Source organism: Haliotis rubra, unplaced genomic scaffold, assembly GCF_003918875.1.
Source record: "Haliotis rubra isolate DU_JTF1 unplaced genomic scaffold, ASM391887v1 Scf291, whole genome shotgun sequence".
Taxonomy (NCBI): domain Eukaryota; kingdom Metazoa; phylum Mollusca; class Gastropoda; order Lepetellida; family Haliotidae; genus Haliotis; species Haliotis rubra.
In genome coordinates, this window is record NW_025766959.1 from 363,043 (window position 1) to 388,256 (window position 25,214).

The 25,214-nt window shown below is 41.8% G+C and overlaps 1 protein-coding gene across 1 annotated transcript; it reads left to right on the top strand.

Moving 5' to 3' along the window:
• The first annotated feature begins 1,176 nt into the window (after positions 1 to 1,176).
• LOC124282002 (serine/threonine-protein kinase TBK1-like) lies at positions 1,177 to 24,947 on the top strand. Its single transcript, XM_046718007.1, has 19 exons — positions 1,177 to 1,339; positions 2,931 to 3,059; positions 3,746 to 3,886; positions 5,446 to 5,575; positions 6,067 to 6,157; positions 6,767 to 6,857; positions 7,151 to 7,308; positions 7,794 to 7,904; positions 8,865 to 9,044; positions 9,511 to 9,769; positions 10,719 to 10,867; positions 14,640 to 14,877; positions 15,775 to 15,881; positions 18,460 to 18,576; positions 18,669 to 18,767; positions 19,898 to 19,994; positions 20,435 to 20,613; positions 21,075 to 21,146; positions 22,260 to 24,947. Exons 2-19 carry the CDS (start codon positions 2,931 to 2,933, stop codon positions 22,315 to 22,317), a joined length of 2,406 nt encoding a protein of 801 aa, XP_046573963.1. The 5' UTR covers positions 1,177 to 1,339; the 3' UTR covers positions 22,318 to 24,947.
• Positions 24,948 to 25,214: the final 267 nt, after the last annotated feature.

Below are 25,214 nucleotides of genomic sequence, written 5' to 3' on the forward strand. Positions count from 1 at the left end.
TTGCTTCTGGGTATGTCAAGATACATCCATGGAAACATACAGTATTGTTAACAGGTCCAGTAACGTTTTCCAGATAATATGTACAGACAAACAAGGTGGACGAAGTAGTAGACGGGATACTGTTTTCCTGCGTTGTTCCTTGAAAGGTAGAAACCCATGTTTTCACAAACTTCTAATTTAAGTAAAAAGAACGGATAAATAAATAAAGGTGGCACGCGCAGTTTTGACAATCTTTAAAATATAGATACCGAACCGATCTGCAACTTCAACATTCGGTTGTGTTCACGGTTTTTTATAATATTACGATGGGAATTTTTGAGAAAAAACAACAAACAACATAATTCAGTTACCTTTCCCCTGCTAATATCTTAGACGAACGTGAAATGACGGATAGATTATTTGGTAGAAAATACGCTTCCCAATCTCAGCAGCTGGCTGAGACGATTTTTCATCGGGCATGTAGATATAACTACATTTTCACTCGCCAATTATACAACCTGTCAACTAAAATATATTGAAAATAAACTACGTAAATTTTCCTTTTTACATATCATTCACAAACGACGGATACCAAAGTACAACAAACAGAATTCATCAACAACATTCGCTATCACGTACGTTTCGCCGGCGGTGACGCCATTGTGATTAGTCCGTGGTTGTCCCCCCTAACGTCAAAAACGAAGTGGGCGGGGCTTATCGGCCCAGGGCCCTTATTCTCGAAACGTTCGTAGCCCTAAGAATTCTTAACTTTGATCGTAGCCAATGTGTTAAGAATGGGCTTAAGAAGTTCGTAGGACTTACGAAGTTTCGAGAATAGCTAGCCTGGATCGGTCTATTAACTGTATACATGCACAGATTCTTGGAACAGGAAATTTGTCCAGTTTACTTGTAAGTGAAGGATTTGGGCCGCTGGCACACAGTCACAATAGTAATATTGATTCTCATTTATTCATTCATCGTGATAGGTGAAGAAACAATATCAACGGTTGGTGAATAATCGAAAAAAATGTGAGTGGGAGTCAGACGATGCGTCACTCTATCCTTTTTGTTGATGTTCAGGAGAGTTTGTAAACTCTTAACATGATATTTTCGTAGCCGCGTCGACCTGGATCAGTGCACTGATTCGCGGTATGGAGCTTTCGTCCCGGAAGCGAAAGACAACATCCCGACCTTTACCTTGAAAAGTGACTGACTACTGTCAGAGTGGAGTCGCTGTCTATCAGGTCGAACTAATAGGGATACTACCCGCCTATGTTCTTGGCAGATTTCGATCGCCGTGGATAACGATGGAACTAGGAATGAAATAACGATTTCAGAAGGTGTTACAGCCGTAAACAACGTGAGTGAATACGGCGATAGTAAAACTAAAAGTCCGGTACATGGGAGACTTCGTAGAATCAGTCGTGTACTTGCCCCAGGCATCAGTAGACAGTAAGACATCATGTCACAACTTACCAAAGTTTACTTTCATCATCAGATCCATGCATGTTTTTTCTCTATAATATAGTATCTTATCCTTACATTTATGTTCACATTATTCAAATAAACATGGCACGTTCACATGTGTCGAAATACTTTTACGTACAATTTCCTTTTAAGGAAGATCGGTACCTGCAGAGTGTATAGTATTGTACGAACATTCAGTGTAAGACTAGATGTTGTTATTTGTGACATGCTATGAAAAGATTTCCTTTTTACATATATAATTATCTAAATATGGATGTATAGTTACTGTATTCAGTACCAGTTATTTCATTGAGTGACTGATCATTTATTCTACAGATGGGGGAAGGGAGTGGGTCATGATAAAGTGAAATTTATAACAGATTTTGGTCTTGTGGATGGGCATGAAAAATGTTGGTGACCTCACTGATAGTTATCATTCCCCAGATGGCATGGCTCATTGATCATTTTTGGATCACTTACAGGCCACAGTCAAAATTGCTCACACTGACACGCGAACAGGTCTTGATAAACTTTCTGTGAAAACTGGATCTTTTGGAAGAAAGTGCAAAAACTGAACTTACAATTGTTTTGTAAATATTGGTCATACATAAATATTTAATTAATGTGATATCCAACATGGCAGGAAAAGTAGAACATTTAACTTAAAATGAGATTGAGAGAAAAAAAGATACTAAGAGAAGTATATAAATATTCAAGTTCCAAGTTTGATGAGAATCAGTCCATAAATAGTATGAAACATTATTTTACATTTTTAATTTTGAAACGCTTGCTTCTGGTTAGTATAAACATATAAATTCCATAAGGATTCAAAATGTATCTTTGTGAGTGCCCTTGGGCACAATTTAAAAAATATACAGGCTAGAATAGTTTGGTCCCATGCATCCTGTGCTTCTCTTATGAGGTGTCTTGACAGAGTCAGTAGTCAGAGTTAGTTACTTGGTTAATAGGGTCATTAACCTTAATGACATGAGGCATTGCTCATAATGTCAGTCACTGGTTTGTTTGGTTCAGACTTGGTTATCTACCATCATGATGTGAATGCAGAAATACTTACTGTGGTGTTTAACAGCAAGAAAAAAAGTATCATTTGACCTGGTAACGCTCCTGCCATATTCCTTCCGGGCTGTCCCTGTCTGTCCTTCAAACCTTAGACCCGTGAAGATCTGGCTTAGAATGCTTGTCATAAGAGGCAGCTAACGGGAATGGATGGTCAGGCTTGCTGACATGGTTGACACATGTCATCGTATCCCAATTACATAAATTGATGCTCATGATGTTGATCACTGGATTGTCTGGCCCAATTATTTACAGACCGGTGCTGTATAGCTTGAACATTGCTGAGTGCAACGTTAAACAACAAACAAAATTTTAAAACCCGAGGTATCTTACTGTTGGAATATTTGCTAAAAGCTATGTAAAACCATCCTTCCTTTGAAATGTACATGTCTTCATCATGCCACTAGATGACGTCCTCCTCCTCCTCGCCATCGTCCTCATCTTCTGCCCTGCGAGGGTCCATGAACTTTGTGTGGGACCTAAATCGGCCACTGGGTCAGGGAGCCACCAGCATGGTCTACAGTGGCAGGAACAAGGTAAATACTGGGAAGTGACATTGGAATTGAAATGTCTGAGAATGTTGGACTGATAGCCAGTTAACAATGACAGCCTTATTACTTGAGTACCATCCTTGAGTAAGAGGCAATTAACAGGAAGGGGTGGTCAGGCTTGCTGATTGGGTTAATACATGTCATTGTAGCCCTGTTGAATAGGTTAGTGCTCATAACGTCAATCACGGAATTGTTCATTTCCAGCCTCTATTAATTAAGGACTGCTGTTGTATGGCTGGAATATTTCAGAGTGCAGCATTGATAATAATAATAGTGATTTTATAATGTGCCTTTTATATGTACGAGGCACATGTTCAAAGCACTAACACACAATCGAATTATTATTAGCCTGGACAACCCAAGCTGCCTGTGAGGTGCTAGAAGGTTAATAGTCACATGACTTATCCTACTGGGTACCCATTTCCTACTGGGTGAACAGCTGCAAGTTTTAACACTCACTCACTCACTCACTCACTCACTCACTCACTCACTCACTCACTCACTCACTCACTCCAATACTAACTCGGTGTTTAAGAGTCCAGTCTGAAGTGCCAAAACTGTGTTGATTGAAGGAGTGAGAATACATGGGTTTCAAATATCTTTTCCATGTGCAGCATTTGTAGACTATGACTATTGATTGATAATGATTTCCTGTGTTGCCATGGTTACAGAGGAATGGTGATGCTGTAGCTGTGAAGGTGTTCAATGCCTCGAGTTATCAGCGTCCTGCCCAGGTCCAGTTCAGGGAATATGAGGTCATGAAGAAACTAAACCATGAAAACATCGTCAAGTTGCTGGCGGTGGAAGAGGAGGTAGGGATAAACTCACACATAACTGGAAACTCACTCAGTATGTACCTGTATGTGAAGGAGAGCGTACCTGTATGTGATTGGGTGTTTACCTGTATGTGGTTGAGTATGTACCTGTATGTGGAGGAGAGCGTACCTGTATGTGATTGGGTGTTTACCTGTATGTGGTTGAGTATGTACCTGTATGTGGAGGAGAGCGTACCTGTATGTGATTGGGTGTTTACCTGTATGTGGTTGAGTATGTACCTGTATGTGGAGGAGAGCGTACCTGTATGTGATTGGGTGTTTACCTGCAAGTGGTTGAATGTGTACATGTAATAGATCAAGTTTTTACCTGTATGTGGTTGAGTATGAACCTGTATGTGATTGTGTTTACCTGTATGTGATTGAGTGTTTACCTGTATGTGATTTAGTGTGTACCTGTATGTGAAGGAGAGCGTGAACCTGTATGTGATTGGGTGTTTACCTGTATGTGGTTGAGTGTGTACCTGTATGTGGAGGAGAGTTTTTACCTGTATGTGATTGGGTGTTTACCTGTATGTGGTTGAGTATGTACCTGTATGTGATTGGGTGTTTACCTGTATGTGGTTGAGTATGTACCTGTATGTGATTGGGTGTTTACCTGTATGTGGTTGAGTATGTACCTGTATGTGGTTGAGTGTGTACCTGTATGTGATTGGGTGTTTACCTGTATGTGGTTGAGTATGTACCTGTATGTGGTTGGGTGTTTACCTGTATGTGATTGGGTGTTTACCTGTATGTGGTTTAGTATGTACCTGTATGTCGAGGAGGTATGTGACCTGTATGTGATTGGGTGTTTACCTGTATGTGGTTGAGTATGTACCTGTATGTGGAGGAGAGCGTACCTGTATGTGATTGGGTGTTTACCTGTATGTGGTTGAGTATGTACCTGTATGTGGAGGAGAGTGTACCTGTATGTGATTGGGTGTTTACCTGTATGTGGTTTAGTATGTACCTGTATGTGGAGGAGAGCGTACCTGTATGTGATTGGGTGTTTACCTGCAAGTGGTTGAATGTGTACATGTAATAGATCAAGTTTTTACCTGTATGTGGCTGAGTGTTTACCTCTATGTGGTTGTGTTTACCTGTATGTAATTGAGTGTTTACATTTGTGTAATTTAGTGTGTACCTGTATTTGTATTTGAGTGTTTACCTGTATGTAATTGAGTGTGTACTGTATGTAATTGTATGTAATTGAGTGTGTACCTGTATGTAATTGAGTGTTTACATTTGTGTAATTTAGTGTGTATCTGTATGTAATTAAGTGTTTACCTGTATGTAATTGAGTGTGTACCTGTATGTAATTTAGTGTGTTTACCTGTATGTAATTGAGTGTTTACCTGTATGTAATTGAGTGTTTACCTGTATGTAAATGAGTGTTTACCTGTATGTGGTTGGGCGTGTACCTGTATGTGGTGAATTTGTACCTGTATGTGAATGGATGTGTACCTGCAACTGATTGTGTGCACCTGTGTCTGACTGTGTACCTGTGTCTGGTTGAGTGTTCACCTGCACTGTATTGAGTACTACCTGTGTTCCAGCAAACCGCCTACCAGAAGGTGCTAGTGATGGAACTCTGCCCCCATGGGAGTCTCTTCACACTACTGGAGGAACCAGATAATGGCTTTGGTCTTTCAGAAGAGGAATTCCTGCTGGTGCTGAAACATGTCTGTAAGTCAACTTACTGGGTCCCGTTTCACAAAGCTCTCGTAAGCCAAAGATCTCGTAATTTTTCTCGTAGCATTCGTACCTCCTATGTTACAATATAGGAGGTACAAGTGCTACGTGAAAAGCATTGACAGAGTGCTGAATCACATCTGTAAGTCGAAATCTCACCCATCATAGACAGGGTGCTGAATCACATCTGTAAGTCGAAATCTCACCCATCATAGACAGGGTGCTGAATCACGTCTGTAAGTCGAAATCTCACCCATCATAGACAGGGTGCTGAATCACGTCTGTAAGTCGAAATCTCACCCATCATAGACAGGGTGCTGAATCACGTCTGTAAGTGAATTTCACGAGTAATAATGAGTAATTTCTGCAGCCTTGTCAGTGAGTAATAAAATGGCTCAGCCCATGATAAGACAGGGTGCTGAATGCGCCTGTAAAGTGCAGCCTTGTCAGTGAGTAATAATGAGTGATGGCATGTATTTCTGCAGCCCTGGGCATGAAGCACTTACATGACCTGGATGTGGTACACAGAGACATCAAACCAGGCAACATCCTCCGACACATCGGCGAAGATGGCAGGTGAGACTCCAGATTGTAGTGTGAAATACACAATGCCATTTAGAAAGTGGTCAAATGTAACGTATGTTATACTGGGGATTACACTTTCTTTGTACAGATTCTAGTACTCTTTGTTGGGTTAAGTCCCATCCGGGATTCGACTTTGTGTGCTGGCGATTAGGTGCCTGACTCTGAGGGTGTGGGTTCGAATCCCGGATGGGACTCAACCCAACAAAAAGTACTAGAATCTGTACTTTACTAAGAAAGTGTAATCCCCAATATAACATATGTTCCAGATTGTAGTGAGTAACACCACTGACCGTCAGTACAGTTATCCACAATATCATTCACCTCAGCTGCTCGACTCTCATCCTATCTGCGTAGTCACTAACCTCAGGCCTGATATCAAATACCTGCAGTACACTGGGTAACTGTACTGCTTGTATTCATATTACATGTAGAACAAATGTCCTGTCCAGAATGTCCCCTCTTGGTCATGTGAGATATATAAAGCAGGAGAGACAGGTTTCCTATCCACATCATGACGACATCAGAGCAAAAATTTGCAGTAATTGATTTTTCAGTGTTGATTTTGGTGAGTTGTAATATGCACACAGTGTTTCCTTGCAGATCCATTTACAAGCTGACAGACTTTGGTGCAGCTCGAGAGCTTCACGATGAGGAGCGATTCACATCACTGTACGGGACGGAGGAATACCTGGTAAAGTGGTGCACACGCACTCCAGAATATCATCAGTGATGCAATTGTAGCAGTTTCTTTTTTAAACTCATGCTCGAAACCTGTGGAAATTACAGTGTTTTAAGATGAAGAATGTTTCCATGCTTCCACCATTAAAGAATAGCTCTTGGTATGTTTTTCGTTGACTGCATAATGTCATGCAGGTGTCATGTCAGTCAGTCTTTTGCAATAAAAAAGCAGCATGTAAGTAGTGCTTCAATGTTCTTTCAACTATGAATGTGAATAATTGTCAGTGGCTTCCCTCCTGTTGTCAGCATCCAGACATGTATGAGAGGGCAGTTCTGAGACGAGGAACCGGACAGAAGTTCTTCGGCACTGTTGACCTGTGGAGTCTGGGAGTGACGATATACCACACAGCCACCGGCAGCCTCCCCTTCAGGCCTTTCGGGGGAGGGCGTAACAGGGAGACAATGTAATCAACTCACTTAATCGGGGGGGTGGTAGTTAGTGTGAGGCAAACACAAAGTGTGGATTGTGATACCTTGTTTGTTCCTATCATGATATGGAGGTGACCCATGAAGATCTGGGTTAGACTTGGTCTTCATCAACCCATGCTTGTAAGAGGTGACTAACGGGATTGGGTGGTCAGGCTTGCTGACTTGGTTGACACATGTTTCCCAATTGCGTAGATCGATGCTCATGCTGTTGATCACTGGATTGTCTGTTCCAGACTTGATTATTTATAGCTGGATTATTGCTCAAAGCAGCGTTAAACAACAAACCAACCAACCATGATACTGGGGCATCTACTCCGTGTCCATTACTGAACATTTTGCTAGTTTATATGGCTCTTATTTCAGCCTCACTATCATGTGACAGATTCAGACAAATGTCCATGTTATCTTGGAAATGGTATTAGACAAGGAACGGTGCTGCATTACTGTGTTCTGTCCCCAGGCATCAGATTACTACGAAGAAGGAATATGGCGTGATATCCGGCGTACAGCGGTGTGAGGGTGGACCCATTGACTGGAGCCGAGAGCTCCCACAGACATCACGACTTTCAAAGTGAGCCATGATAATATACCAGCCACTATAGGATGCTGTATAGTATATGTGCAGTAATGTCAGCCAAATCATTGTGGACAGAATTATTATATATTTTCAATCAAATTATTCAAGTACAATTACGTATGTGTTTTGGGAAATTTTTGTTGTGAAACATTGGCAGTCATTGTCACATCGGCATGTCAGTTGAAGGTGTCCAGCTATTGTGACCAGAAAATTGCTGCAGTTAACATGGGTAAAATCCCTATGGCAGTAACTGTTAACCATCTTAGGCATCTTAGGCAGCTGGTGTTGTATACTCCCCAGGGAGCTCAGAATGAAAATCAAGTGCTTTCTCATCCATTGACCAGGGTCATACTCATATAGCACTGTGAGCACATGTGCTTGAGTAGGGAATGTAGTACAGTATCAATACTCATCATTGTTGTGGTTATTATGTTTTTAGTGTTTATATCTATTTATGTTTCAACTTTTCACCGATGCTGTGTTAACGACTACTGCAATGACCTTGTGGTTTGACCACTGTGGGCGTATGCACATATTGGGCGTAGCTAACGTCAGGTGTAACACACTACGTCGGGCTTAGCAGTGCCATGCTCTTACACGTCATGCACACGTCGGTTAAGCCAAGGTGTTACTATGCCCGACTTAACAGATTTACGTCCAGGCGCAGTGTGCTATTTTTAGATTTTTGAACCTTTTTAACCACCAGAATAAATATACGGTTTCTGTAGAACTATCGCCTGCAGTATCTGCCGCCATTACAGGGCTACGACTGGCTTACGCCTGCTGGGTAGGTGGTGTAAATATGGAGCGCTACACCTGTTGTAACTTGAGCTACGTCTAAGATATGCATACTGGTTTAACGTTACACCCATGCGCACATTTTACTTACGCCCGGACTAGAATCTACGCCCGACATATGCATACGGCCACTGGTCACATACCTCCTGGTTTCAGCGGCCTCAAGCTGTTTATAACCCCTGTTCTTGCGGCTCTGCTTGAACGGAACCCCGAGAGAACAATGCCGTTTGAGAAATTCTTCCACGAGTCAGCCACAATAACATCCAAGCTGAGCACAGACATCTTCTGTCCTGCCCTGTGTTCCAGCATCAGGGTGTTCCTTGATAGGACTGATGGGTGAGTGAGTGGCCTGGTGGTTCACGTTCAGTTGTGTTTGATAACATTTACATCCAATAGTTTTGTCTTGTTTGTTTGTGGTTTATTGCCCCACTCAACAAGTTTCCAGCTATCTGAGGGTGTCATCAAAATATCTGTGTCATCCAAACTGGACCAGACAATATCAGTGATTGAATTTTTTAATAAATGATTCACCTCTTGACTCAATGTCAACTAATTCACTGCATGATCCATTTGGTTGTTTCTCACAACCAGCATACATTGCAGGGGGACCAATTGTAACCAGGAATTCCACTTCCTATAGTTTTGCAAAAAAATATCTCTAAACATGATGTTTAGAATAGAAAAGAGACCCAGGAAGGGATAGCAACTTTTACATTGTTGTCATTAACTACTCAGTACAAATTTGACATCTTAAAAATTTCATGGAAAATTTCCATTCATCTCTTTATGTTATTCTTTAAAGTTATTCCAAGCTCCAAGAGAGGATTGCTGAGCAGACGGACATTCCTGCCAGCGACCAGCTGATCCTGTATGATGGCCAGGAGCTGACCTCTTTAGTTGAGCACATGACCCCCGTCCACACATACCCCCTGGACATCTCCCCGACTCACCCCCTCATTGTCTACAACAAGTCAGATGACCATCTCTGTTACTGCAAGCCAGCCAAGGGTAAGTATCTGCTGTCTGGATACAGAGATGATACCAAGATGATACAGATATTAGTGAGTGAGTGAGTGAGTGAGTGTGGCTTTACGCTACTTTTAGCAATATTCCAGCAGTATCATGACGGGGGACACCATGACATGACAGGCTTCACACATTGTACCTATGTGGGGAATCGAACCCAGGTCTTCGGTGTGGCGAGCAAACGCTTTAACCACTAGACTACCCCACTGCCCCTACAGATGTTAGCCACTGATAGGTACCAGTGAGGCTTGACTGGAACAATTCCCTCTGGTCCTGGTAGAGTGTTATCCAGTGTACCATGTCTCTATTCTATCATTGTCAATACTGCATGGTTTTGTCCTGAGCATCACCAGTGCTCATCTCACCTTGAAGTACGCCACCTCTAACACAACTTAGCCTTCTGATTCAGTGACATTCCTCAAGGTCTAGCCACAGTTAAATTAGATCTAAGTTGAACTCTTGTTTTTGGTAAGAAATTGGTTTCAATAGCAATTCCATGGCAAGTTACTGATTGAGTGTTGAGTGATGAAGTCACCATTGAACTGAAGTTGTTTTTCCAAATGACTCCAGGGAATTCATGATAATTCTCTGGATGGACAAGGTTATGAAGTTTGAGACATCAGATTGTTGTCATCAAGGTATATCCATTGGCATTAGGACATGTATCACTAATGAAGTCCCTGGACCTGAGGAAATGTAGACTTGCTTCGTTTAGAGCTTTAGCATGGAAGAAAGGGCAGGCTTAAGAGAAAATAATCTGGTTCAAGGATTGTAAGACAGTCTACACCAGTGAAATAGCCTGATTCATTGTATCTGGCTAAACACACCATTTGTTTGTGTAACAGTGATGCAATCTGTATGTTTGATAACACAAAGCCCACGCCTATACTTATTATCTTGAAGCCAGTTTGATGTCATGATATCATTGCTTCACTGCCTACTAGAGGCTGCCATCTGTATAATTTGCTCCCCTAAATGTTACAGGTTCCTTCCCCAACCTACAGAGCACGGGCTACTTGGACGTCGACTCCAGCATGGCCAAGAAATGCAGCATTGTGCTGTGTTCAAAACCCCGCTGTTGAGACGCTGCTGTCACGGAGCTGTCACATGCATGTCGCCGTCAGACAATATAGGTGGGTGTATCAGCCGTCTTTTGTCTGTAGGCCAGGTGGGATTTGGAATATGAATTCAGTACCCTCGGTCACTAAAGCTATTGAGTTTCAGTGTTGTGCTTCCGTGTGTTAAGTCTACCATCAGCCAGACAGCTTAATACAACACACTATTAAGCTGAGTGCCAGATAATCCTGTAACTGTTACCGATACTAATATGGTTTGGTGCAACTATTGGAGGGGGAAAGAGCATTGATTCTGTCACTTGTAACATCCACATTCTATAATGTGATTTGGCACATAAAATATCATGAATAATGAGAAATCTTATGTCTTATTTAACATGTTTGTTATCCCCCCCCCTCGCGTTTAGAGCAAAGCGGGGGATATAGTATTAGGCTCCGTCCGTCCGTCCACGTACATACGTACGAATTGGAATATCTTACGAACCGTTCACTAGATTCTTTTCATATGTGGTACCTAGTTTCATGACAGTATAAGAAAGGCCCAACTCAGGTTTGGTGACCTTGACCTTCATTTCAAGGTCACAAGGAGACTTTAACATTTTACCTGCATGTTAAGCTATACTAGGCACATAAAGAAACTGTGCATACAAAAATTTAAAATCTAAATATATCAAACCAGTGTAGACACATAAGGATTTAAACTCAGAGATTAGTGACATGTATCCAACATGCATGCACGTGCCACGTTCCGTGACGTCAGTGGGTTCCTCCTTGAGACATGCAATACGTTGTTGCACGTGCATTCTGGGAAAGAGAAACAGAGCAAATGAATGCCACACAATACTGTCACTTTGGAAAGCTCAACCCCTGCCCTTGCGATCGTTCAAAAAATTAAACGGCTATTGAAACGCATAGCATGCCAAGGCTCGCGTCTGCACAACGTCATGAGGCCATTGGGATGGTCCGTGGGGGAATGTCTCAATGACAAGTGGCTGCACATTTCCACTGTCACCGGAACACCATTTCTGCACTGGTGAAACGCTACCAGAACACAAATGTTGTCATCGATCAGCCACGTTCTGGACGTTCACGTGTAACAACGCCAAGACAGGACAGATGGATAAGGGTGACCCATCTTCGCCACAGGTTTCAGACTGCAGTGATGACTGCCCGAACCATCCCAGGACTTCGCCGTATCCATCCCAACACAGTTCGACAACGCGTTTACTTCATCACGGGATCAGACCATGGCGTCCGCCATACGGCCTATCCTGACACAACGTCATCGACAAGCTCGCCCGAATGTGGTGCGAAATCATGTCCGCAGACCCTTGTTTTGGTGGAGAAATGTTGTTTTTACAGATGAGTCCAGGTTTAACATTTCCCATAGTGATGGACGTCAACGTGCCTATAGACGCGTGGGAGAACGTTATGCACAGGCCTGTGTCTTGGAGAGGAATCGCTTTGGTGGTGGTTCCGTGATGATTTGGGGTGGGAACTCCTTTGGTGATTGTTCAGGGCAACTTAACTGGTGTGGGCTACAGGGATCAGATTCTTCGACCTGTGGCAATTCCTTTTCTGCAACGTCATAGCCCTGGGTTAACATTCCAACAGGACAATGCCCGCCCTCATACGGCAAGGATTTCTTGCAACACCACAATGTTGACTTACTGCCTTGGCCTGCAAATTCACCGGATCTCTCCCCACTAGAGCATGTTTGGGACGAGATGTATCGACGTCTAGGCCGTCTTCCTCATCCGCCAGATAACGTCCTTGACCTTGCAACAGAACTTGAGAGAATCTGGCGTGACATCCCACAAGCCTTCCTTGCACGTTTGATAGGCCTTATGCGTCGTCGATGCACTGCAGTTCTCAATGCCGATGGTGGACATACCCGTTATTGAGCTTGCGACATGGTCGTTTGACCCTTGTCCCGCTTTGTGGACTCTTGACGTCATTGTGATTGACTTTCAATTGAAATTCTCCCGACTTGTTATGGTCTCATGATCCCTCCATTAAAGTTTATATGTACCTTTGACATTGTTATCGTACTTATCAACTGGGATAATATTTTGACAATGCACAGTTTCTTTATGTGTATATATAGTATATATCAAGAACCGTTCACTGGATTTTCTTCATATTCAATACCAAGCTTTATCTAGGAAAGGCGCAGGGCCCAGTCGATTTTGGTGACCTTCACTTAATTTTCAAGGTCATGGCGACACTTTGAAGATTTCAGCATGTAAACCTGCATGTTAAGCTATCCCAAGAACCGTTCACTGGATTTTCTTCATATTTAACACCAAGTTTTATCTGGGGAAGGCGCAGGGCCCAGTCAATTTTGGTGACCTTCACTTAATTTTCAAGGTCACGGAGACACTTTGAAGATTTCAGCATATTAACCTACATGTTATGCTTGTCAGCGAGATATTTCAAGAACCCTTCACTGGAGTTTCTTCATATTTGATACCAAGCTTCATCCAGGGAAGACGCAGGGCCCAGTCAATTTTGGTGACCTTCACTTAATTTTCAAGGTCACAGAGACACTTTGAAGATTTCAGCATGTTAAATTGCATGTTAAGATAGTAAGCAAGATATTGCAAAAAATATTCACTGGATTTTCTTCATATTTGACACCAAGCTTCATTTTAATTTCATTGAAGAATATTGCATTTCATAAATTCAATAACTTTACATTTAAGAAACTGTACATTTCACTCTTCATTTCAAAAGTTTGTTATGTCAACTTAAAAATATGTCCCATGGCTCCAAGGTACTAGTGAATTTTGACCCCCCTTGCAGTTTGGTTTGAATCTTACTAGTGTGTTATTGCTATACTGGTACACCCTCTATACTGGTACACCCTCTATGCTGGTACACCCTCTATACTGGTACACCCTCTATACTGGTACACCCTCTACTACACCATCTATCTATACTGGTACACCCTCTATACTGGTACACTCTCTATACTGGTACACCCTCTATACTGGTACACCCTCTATACTGGTACACCCTCTATACTGGTACACTCTCTATACTGGTACACCCTCTATACTGGTACACTCTCTATACTGGTACACCCTCTATACTGGTACACCCTCTATACTGGTACACCCTCTATACTGGTACACCCTCTATACTGGTACACCCTCTATACTGAAAGGACCCTATACTGGTTGCACCCTCTAACTGGTACCCTCTGAAGGTCCGGGTTAGAATTGATATTCAGTAACCAAGAGGCGACTAACGGGATTGGGAGGTCAGGCTCGCTGACTTGGTTGACACATGCCATGAGTTCCCAATTGCGCAGATCGATGCTCATGCTGTTGGTCACTGGATTGTCTGGTCCAGACTCTATTATTTACAGACCGCCGCCACTTAGCTGGAATATTGCTGAGTGCGGCGTAAAACTAACCTCACTCACTCACTCTATTTGAAAGGTGGGGCTGCACCAAAGTCCAGTTGTATAAATCTATTACTTTCAGCGACTTCAAGCTTTCTTGAGTTATGTCTTGTTACTGCCCAAGCTGTCCTATATGTCCACTAATCCCAGTCTTGAATAGTCCCATTTAGATATGGGTGTGGACCTTATTAATCCCTATTCCAGGGTCCCACTGATTTGAATATCAGTTGACCTGGTGATTCCAAGGGATGGCCCATCTAGGCTGCTAGTGGGTCCTGCTACTGTGATGGTGTGGACGTATTGACCTGGTTTGCCTGGTCCAGACTTGACTTCTTGCAGGGAACAGTGATAGATGGGGTTCACATCAACATGGCTCATTTAAGCTCTTTTACATCAGTGTCAATTGTATTTTCTTTCCAGACAAACTTTGTACAACCGAATTAGCAGTGTGACCAACATTGTTGACAACCTGATCCCCTTCTGCCGAGCCACACAGCAATGGCATGAAAACTTCTTGCGGCTGCAGAACCAGCAACTACGTGTGCTGCAACTGCTCCTCAACACCAGCGTGGGTGGCAGCAACATCCAGACCCTGATGACTCAGGTGCAGGAGACACTCAGGACCTCACAGGCCAAATGTCAGTCTGGTGCTCTCAAGGTGAGGTCAAATGTCAATCTGGTGCTCTCAAGGTGAGGTCAAATGTCAGTCTGGTGCTCTCAAGGTGAGGTCAAATGTCAGTCTGGTGCTCTCAAGGTGAGGTCAAATGTCAATCTGGTGCTCTCAAGGTGAGGTCAAATGTCAATCTGGTGCTCTCAAGGTGAGGTCAAATGTCAATCTGGTGCTCTCAAGGTGAGGTCAAATGTCAATCTGGTGCTCTCAAGGTGAGGTCAAATGTCAATCTGGTGCTCTCAAGGTGAGGTCAAATGTCAATCTGGTGCTCTCAAGGTGAGGTCAAATGTCAATCTGGTGCTCTCAAGGTGAGGTCAAATGTCAATCTGGTGCTCTCAAGGTGAGGTCAAATGTCAATGTCTCTCAAGGTGAGGTCAAATGTCAATCTGGTGCTCTCAAAGGTGAAGTGGTCAAAAATTTGGTGCTCTCTCAAGGTGAGGTCAAATGTCAATCTGGTGCTCTCAAGGTGAGGTCAAATGTCAATCTGGTGCTCTCAAGGTGAGGTCAAATGTCAATCTGGTGCTCTCAAGGTGAGGTCAAATGTCAATTTGGTGCTCTCAAGGTGAGGTCAAATGTCAATTTGGTGCTCTCAAGGTGAGGTCAAATGTCAGTCTGGTGCTCTCAAGGTGAGGTCAAATGTCAGTCTGGTGCTCTCAAGGTGAGGTCAAATGTCAATTTGGTGCTCTCAAGGTGAGGTCAAATGTCAGTCTGGTGCTCTCAAAGTGAGGTCAAATGTCAGTCTGAGGCTTTCAAAGTGAGAAGCCAAATGTCAGCCTGATGCTCTCAAAGTGAGAGGCAGCATGTCAGTCCGTATCCAGAGAATATTTTCCGACATACCAATAAAGTTTGTTTCCAGTAACCACAAGTCATGTACCTTCCCATCAGGTGCAGCAGATGCTGGACCAGGCCAAGAAGGGATTAGACTCGGTGATGGAGATGCACCAGAAAGTGAAGAGCTGGAAACAGGATAAGACCTTCAAGGAGGAGAGATGGTAAGTGGAGGAGATGAGGAGTGTGTGGTACTATCTGATGATGTGTGTGAGAGAATGTTCAGGAGAAGATGGCCGACTGGGATAGATAGGTGAGGGGATAGATAGGTGAGGGGATAGATAGGTGAGGGGATAGATAGGTGAGGGGATAGATAGGTGAGGGGATAGGTAGGTGAGGGGACAGATAGGTGAGGGATAGATAGGTTAGGGGATAGGTAGGTGAGGGATAGATAGGTGAGGGGATAGGTAGGTGAGGGGATAGATAGGTGAGGGATAGGATAGGTGAGGGATAGATAGGTGAGGGATAGGTAGGTGAGGGATAGGTAGGTGAGGGGATAGGTAGGTGAGGGATAGGTAGGTGAGGGGATAGGTAGGTGAGGGGATAGGTAGGTGAGGGGATAGGTAGGTGAGGGGATAGATAGGTGAGGGGATAGATAGGTGAGGGGATAGGTAGGTGAGGGATAGATAGGTGAGGGGATAGATAGGTGAGGGGATAGGTGATGATGGGGAAAGGGAAGAAAGCAACAGATACATGAGAAGATGGTTGATGAGGATAGGGATAGATGAGTGAGGAGATGGATCATGAGAAGACAGAACGAGGTATAGAGATCACTCATGAAGTAGTCTGTTATGAATTTTGGTAAATTGTCTGGAAAGCCCTTAAATTTATGATAGACAAAGATTTCAAGTAATAACGGTTTTAAAAAATCACACTGTTCACCTTTGTGGTCATCCTGTTATATCCAAATCATCAAATCGTGTAGGATTACCTCCCTTCAACTGCTGTTCTCGGCTGAATTGATCTTCAGTAATCCAAGCTTGTTATAACGGGATCGGGTGGTCAGCTTATTGGTAAATGTACATCATTGTATCTCATTTGAGTAGATCAGTGTTCATGATGTCAGTCACTGGATTGTCTCATCCAGTCTAAGTAAACTAAGGCTCAGTATTATTCGTTACACTGCTATACTGAGTCTACCAAACCCTAGTAGGAGGTCGCGTCAGCTAACCTTTTGGACTGACCAATCAGAACACAGCTTACCACATCACGGAAGTTAACATTCGCACATACCGTTTGAACCTTTACCTAAAAACTCGAATGATTCCGAATGCTATTTTCTGCACGATCTTCCGAGTGATACACATGGAGGACACAAAGAGTAAACAGTCGCTGAAAATAGTGTTTTTGTCAATATTCAAGGTTGTCATCTTGCAGAAATATAAGCTAATAGTAACCAGGTCAAATATCTGTGTTTATTGCGGATTTTCGTTTGTTGATAGATCAGTGTCAAACGACCAGGGAAGAGAAAATCCCAAAACCGTTTAGTAAGTCCTGCTGAACCCTAACAATTACCAGTAGTCATTGTCTGATTGGTTAAAGCTTTTCGGCCGTCTCACGTTTAATTGGACGGTCATAGGTCGCTCAAAGGTTAGCTGACGCGGCCCTCGACTAGGGTTTGTTAGACTCACTATAGCAGTGTAACGAATAATACTGAGTCTAAGTTTACTTAGACTGTGTTTCATCCAGACTCGCTTATATACTTATCACCATCATAAAACTGGAATATGCTGAGTGCAGAACTACTTGGTTGGTGTTTTACGCCACACTCAGCAATATTCCACCAATATGGCGGCAGTCTGCAAATAATCGTGTCTGGACCAGACAATCCAGTGATCAACAGCATGAGCATCAATCTAAGTCAGAGAGCCTGTTAGTGGCCTCTTACGACAAGCATGGGTTGCTGAGGACTAATTCTAACCCAGAGTTAGACAACATACAAACACAGCAACTAAACAAGCATGCTGAAGGTGGAGAACTAGCCACAATACAGAAGGTGTTCTCCTTGAAAGGTTCATGTCTTCTCGAATTAATGCTGTCAGTTCCGAGGGAGTTTTCTTGGCATCAAAGACTGACAAACTTCCACAAGTACATATTTACTCCCTGAGTGTTGTCCATGAAAGGTCATGTCTTCTTCTAACTCTGTCTAATACAGACAGTTCTGAATGAACTTCGATGTACAAGTACAAGTACATATTGACTCCCTGAGTGTTGTCCATGAAAGGTCATGTCTTCTTCTAACTCTGTCTAATACAGACAGTTCTGAATGAACTTCGATGTACAAGTACAAGTACATATTTACTCCCTGAGTGTTGTCCATGAAAGGTCATGTCTTCTTCTAACTCTGTCTAATGCTGTCAGTTCTGAATGAAATGTACTGAATGAACCCGATGTACAAGTACAAGTACATATTTACCCTGAGTGTTGTCCATGAAAGGTCATGTCTTCTTCTAACTCGAATGTCTACAATGTTCTGAATGAACTTCGATGTACAAGTACAAGTACATATTTACTCCCTGAGTGTTGTCCATGAAAGGTCATGTCTTCTTCTAACTCTGTCTAATGCTGACAGTTCTGAATGAACTTCGATGTACAAGTACAAGTACATATTTACTCCCTGAGTGTTGTCCATGAAAGGTCATGTCTTCTTCTAACTCTGTCTAATGCTGTCAGTTCTGAATGAACTTCGATGTACAAGTACAAGTACACCCCCTGAGTGTAGCCAGGTGATGTGTTGTGCAGGTTTGAAAGGATCCAGGTGGTCAGCGGCAAGACCAAGGCCATCATGTACAAGTTCAAGGAGGACAAGGCTAAGAGGGTCCTCAACTACAACGAAGAACAGATCCACCATTTTGAAAGGTAGGGAGCAAATTGTCCTTTTCTCCTGTTCAGAAACCCACTAGCTCTTATCATATATATATATTACACCTTTCTCCATATCCTGTTTCCAGATGCAGCCTAAATGAATTGTGTTCTAAAGCCAAGTCTATTTTTGAAACTGTGGATGAGAGAGTCAAGTTACAGGCAGGAGCATACAAGCAGTGGTACAGGTACGACTAATGGCTTTATGAACATTCCTGATCACAAAGAGTCAGTGGGGTAGCCTAGTGCTTAAAGTGGTCGATTGTCATGTCAGAGATCAGGATTCGATCCCCCATCTGGACACATTGTGTGTAGTCCATTTCTGGTGTCCCCCACCGTGATATTGCTGGGATATTGCTAAAAGTGTCATTCATTCTGTTCAGAAGCTTAAATTGATCATGTGCATGACCTCATCAATAATGATTTACCAACTGATGGTAAAAATGATCATATTCTGTAGTGTGTCATGGAAATGTTTTGCAGATTGTATATACAGTTTGGTACTAATGTCCCACTTTGTAATGATTGTGTTAGGTGTGCAGTTAATTAAGTTGTGGTCCATTATATGAATAATGCAAGTCCACAATTTCTCTCCTGTCCACCATGCCACTTTCATATAGATCTATCTACTTTCTCTGGTAGTATGACCGCCTCCGTGGTGTAGTGGTTAGAGCGTCCGCCCGGAGAGCGGAAGGTCGCGGGTTTGATATCCGACCGCGTCATACCAAAAGACGTTAAAATATGGTACTTGTTGGTCCCTGCCTGGCGCTCGGCATTAATGGGTACAACAAGGACTGGTCGGCTCGGAGTCAGTATAATGTGTCTGAGTGGGGTATTCATGCTTCACTGCAGCATGGTATCTCAGTGGGCTAGCACTATAAAACCAGCTTCAGTCTGGGCTAGTACAAGCAGCCGCACATACACATACACACGCATGCAGGTCATCATATGAGCGAAATATTCTCAAGCAAGACGTTAAACCCAATTTCACCTCACCTCACCTCTCGTAGTAGAATTTAAAGATTGGAATATGTGTTTCCTCCTTAATTGTTGTTCACTTACTGACTGAAGAAGCCCATAGAAACTCATCCAGCAGGGTACCCGACAGAAGGTGATATGATGATCAGTGACTCTCAACAGCATGCAGTCACACTGCAGAGGTGTATGTTCCCCAGGGAGTTGAGAAAGATTTACAAAAAACAGTGTATCCTAATAATAATGAAACCTAATGTCACTGTGCAGCATTGCAGCTTGGTTTATTATTATTATTATTATTATTCATATATCATCATCACCATCATCATCATTATTATTTCAGCTGTGCCTGTCAGTGTTGGCGTCAGTGCCAAGTTCTAGGAGTTAAGTTGAAAGAACTGTTTGATCAGCAGTCAAAATTTTTGGAGAGTCTCAACTCGGTGAGTTGCTTGATCTTTTCATTAGTAATCCTATATTTTCATCATGTGAGATAAACATTATCCCTGAAATCACAAATCTTGAGATAATTCATGAATTAAAGAAATCTTGAGATCACTATTTATGAATTCTCAAATCATTAAATGACTTGATGAGTTCACAAATTATTTGACCAGTATCCATGGATTCACTCATTTTGAATTGACTAATGAAGAGATAGTTACACAGTGATTAAGTAAACTAATAGTTCTCTAATGATGAATGCCCCTGTAGAATCCTAGGACGAGTGTACTTATTTAAAAAGATGACCAGAAACACCATGAAAGAACTTTAGAAATATAAAAGAACAAAATCTAACAGAAAAGTTAAACAGAATACTGATCACTTAATTCTGGAAGTGCCAAGGTGTCATAGTGATGTCCAATGAATGCCTTCCTTCCAGTGCTGTATGAAGTACCAGCAGATTGTGGAGGACCGGCTTAAGTGTATTGAGCAGGACTCTGGGGTGTCGGACCTCAGTCTGGCGGAGTACGACAACGTTGTGAAAATGGACGACCTCACAGTGGAGGTCAACAAGGAGACCTCAGCCAGGAAGGGGATGAGCGGAGACTTGCTGGACATGTGGGTACCTCTGTGGAATCACAACTTCAGATATCACATTTACCAATGAGTGAATGTTGTTTTATGCCACCGTCAGCACTATTCCTGCTATACCATCAACCTGTAAATATTCTGGGCCAGGTTTTGTTTGTTTGCTTGCTTGTTGACTATCTACGTGATCTCATTAGTTGCCGGGTTAGATGAGCAGGGTTCATGGAGACCAATTCTAACCCAGATCTTTACGGTCTGGACTAGATAAACCTGTGACTGAAGACAGGAGGACTGATTCACATGTCTGGATAGATGACACATCCAGGTCAAGTAGACGGTTCAACAGATCCAATTTAACATCCAGCCATGGCTTGCTGGGTTCTAATAGGGAATGGAACAGTTGAAATAACAATTGAAATTTCACTTATCAAAATATGCTAGGAACAAAGTAACTGTTAAAAAACTCCTGACATAGTGGTGTTATGTTTCAGGATTAAAACCTCCAGGTCTTCATTAGAAGAAGTGATGCTTCTAGTCCATGAAAACACAAGTCTTCTCCATAGGTGAGTAGTCTCTGACGTCTCAGGTTTTATGTTGGTTTTTCCTTGTGAAATAAAACTTATGATTTTTGTTTAGTTGGAATTCATGTGCAACATTTCATCTCACCCATGCTTTGATTGTAAGCTGAACTTGTTGATGCAATGCTTAGAACCAAGTTTTATACCTGATAATTGATCGTGCTTTCCAGGATATGAAAAGTAAAACTTTTGTCTCATTTAAGTCTACAGTTTAAGAAAATTTATAACACAAGGAATGAACACAGCTTGTGTTGTTAAAAGATTCAATAGTACCATTGTATTTGAGCAACCATGTGTCAGGGCTCCAGATAAGAGCCGTATCGGCATATATACGGATAAAAAATACCAGGATACAGTAGGAAATATTTTAGAAAACGTAGCAGATACACACCACAGCAATGGTGTACGGTCTTATTTATCTGAAAAAGTATTGTTTTCTTGTTTATTTACCTGTTTACACAAGAGTAGCAATGTTGTGGTGCATGTTTGAAACGAAACACAAGATTACTGATACTCCATTACTTTCCATTCAGTACTCTTAAGGGTTTCCAGTACTCATGTATTGAAAAAATAAGGAGTACGTACTCCTGATGTTGAAAAGTTATCTGGAGCCCTTATGTGTTCATACTTGACCGTGTGGTTAAACATAGTTACATGTATGACACAGCCCACAAGTCAGCCAGTATTATTCCTAGAGAGTAGGTAGATGGGTGGTGACCATGGTGGATGGGGCTGACAGTTAATTACAAAATACTTGATACCTGGGTCTCCTTGGCAAAGAGGGTATGTTTATGCACAGAGCACATCGTGGTTGTATATTGATGAAAATTATAAAAGCATGTATTATCATTATTATTTGTTGACTGCTTTGTAGTTGTAACTAATGAACAATTAGAATCAGGATCGCCTTTCACACACTGCTACCATTGTCGTAAGTCTTTGCTCGAATATAGGAGTTACGATAGTCATAGCACTACGATTGCTTTGTGAAACAGGGACACTGCTCATCTGAAAATAGGAGTAGAATATGCTAGGAGTTTTTCAGAACTGATGTTTTTCTCTACCGTAGCTGTAGTTAAACTTATGTTTCCTTGACAGTTTCAACGGCCTGGGACTGGAGGTGGACGCACCCTGGCAGCAGCCGGACGTCACATGACTAGGTGACCAGTACCTAGCGTGTTGTAGAGTGCTCCAGTAGCTGTCACTGATATTAGTCCTGCCTCGCAGTGTACATACAGTCACATACAGTCATGTACAGTCACATACAGTCACATACTTTAGTGTTAACACAGGCAATGATCAGTCTGCCCTACTTGAACCCAATGTTTTTAGACAGAATCAGGTCATGAATTTAGTCAACAGCAGTTGATTTACTCAATCAAGTCAGTATCAACAAAACCATTGAATATCTCAATAAAGATTCATGCCAAGTTTCCTTGTAAAATCAAGTCATCAGCCTTCATCATTTCTTTGTAAAGCAAGTTTGTGTGTTTCAGAGATCATGTGTTGCTAAATTGTCGCTGATTTGTTTATAGTTACGTGATTCGTCTAATATTGAAATTATTTACGACTGAAATAATTATCAAGAATAGGAACTGACTCCTTTCTGAAGAAATTAATTGGAATTATTGCCTGTAACAAGATATGTACTTTAAGAAATCAAAGTTTGACAGTACTCAGCTATATTGTATTTATAATCCCCCTTACACATTAACTGGGGACAAGACATCCCGGTAAGAAGCCAAACCATGTACAGACAATATTGTGTTGATTCCCACCTGGACATGTTTCCGCCACCAGTGCCGTTATGTGGAGATGTTTGTGTGATTCCACGGGGTTGTTGTTTACTAGGAGAGTTATCTCCCCTTGTTGGAGAGGATTGTTCCCATCTGTATATTATGTATATGTTTTATTGAACCTGTATGCAGTGGAGGGCGGGGTTCGTACCTCATGGCTCACGTTTCAGTCTTAATATTCTCATGGTTTTAGTCCATATGTTCTTATTCTTCGTCCATGCATGATGCTAGTGACAAGATTCCTATGTTAAGAGATTGTTTATTTCATGATGGAATCAATTGTCATTTTCCTACATTTATCAAGACTTGTTCTCATGAATCATCATTTTGTTTAAGAGTCCTTTCTCGCTATGAAACCAGTTCCAACCTGAAGACATCGCTTTAATCATCCGAGGTGCATATCAGCCCTGACTACAGATAAAGTTGTTTGTGTATTATCTGATAAACTGAAGATAGAGAAGGTTAACAAGGTTTAAGCCCACTGGAGGCAAGTAAACGTTATATACCTCTTCTGAATAGCAGTGTGTAGATATGTGTGTGTTTCTGTAAACTCTACCCCTATAACATACTATGCCAACACTTCAGAAATTGTCCTCTTGTATGTTGGTAGCTTGGAAAGTTAATTTACTGTAGATTTTAATATTAATATATAAACGGTTATTTGCATTGTGTACTTCGCAAATTTTATTTTACTTGGACTTTGGGTAAGGTTAAATTTCTATACTGCTGTAATTGAAAATGAGAGGTGTATAGGTCACCTTCAGATTAAGGAAATGCAATCATTTATATAACAGGTATGTTGAAACTTATGGGTTTATGACTGTGGTTTATGACTGTGGTGTTTTTGACCCATGCAAACCTAGTGTTGTCAGCTGGCTGACAGCTGAACTTGGCCATATGGACATGGTGTTCACCTCAGACAATCCCTGGTTTGGATCCAGTCTGGAAGTGGATACATTGTGATATTAACCTTGCTGTCACATTGATATGTCTTCATTGATAAACAGTTGATGCCTTCATGCATGAAAGTTACTGTGATTTGTGTGGCAGAAGATATACACAGAAGATCGAGCCCATATGCATTAATTATTCTAAGTGCTAAAACGATGATGATTTAAGTCTTAAGCACAAGTGAAGTTATGTACAGGAGGCAGTGCTCCAAGTACAAGTGGACACTGACCTCGGTGGAATGTTATGAAGTGCCTCTATATAATTATTGTGATAATGTTTATATCTGAATGATATACTGATGGAAAGAAGTAACAACAAACAGAAATATTTTTAAAAGTCAGGTCTGAGTTCAATATCAGTCTCTATAGTGTGAAAGATGTCAAATAAACCCGATCATGATCTATTCCATGCTCATCACATCTCTCCCTTGATAGGGGTGGTTGGGTAGCCTAGTGGTTAAAGCGTTCGCTTGTCACACCTAAGACCTGGGTTTGATTCCCCACATGGGCACAAAGTGTGGAGTTCATTTCTGGCTATTGCTGGATTATTGTGAGCCATAAAACTGAACTCACTCCTCTGGTGTTCCCTTATTTTATTTCATCAGTATATCCTCCTGATATCATCTTACTGGAGTGTGTCCTTCCCCTGGTTGAATACATCAACGTTGCTAGACTATAGTTTTACATGAATACTCTTCCGTGACAATGACTGCTTTACAATAACTCACATTCAGTAGGTGTTTCTTCTTATCAGATTTGTGCTCCCACAAATGGAACAAATCCTGAATAATATTCAATTTATATAGACATTTTCCTCCCGACTCATTGAAATGACAATAGTGAGGTTAGGCTTTGTTTTGATTTTTCATTTTGACCACTGTTTTGTTCGGGAAATGAAATCTGCAAAACAACTCATGTACACATTGTAGATTAGGGCCATCTTTATTACAGTATTCACTGATGCATCCAGCATGAAGTGTATCTGTGGGTTCTTTTTGAAGGATGTCCACTGTCTTCTCAAATGTTCATGGCTAGTCAAACCTAAAATCTAAGAACATGTGCCAGTTAGCAGTTTAACAGCTGTGCTTTGAAGCTTGCATAATTGCATCATAATCAAAGTGATAGTACGAATGACAACCCTTGCATCGAGGTTACACTGACATCTTGTAACCACCCAATACACAGATTGTTTTGTTAACATTGTCCTTAAATAGTTTCACTTGATGTAAGGATGATGATGCTGTTTACTATGCTGCTATATATACTGAGGGAAACCAATAAGGGAAGACCACTTCCCGGCAGTGTTC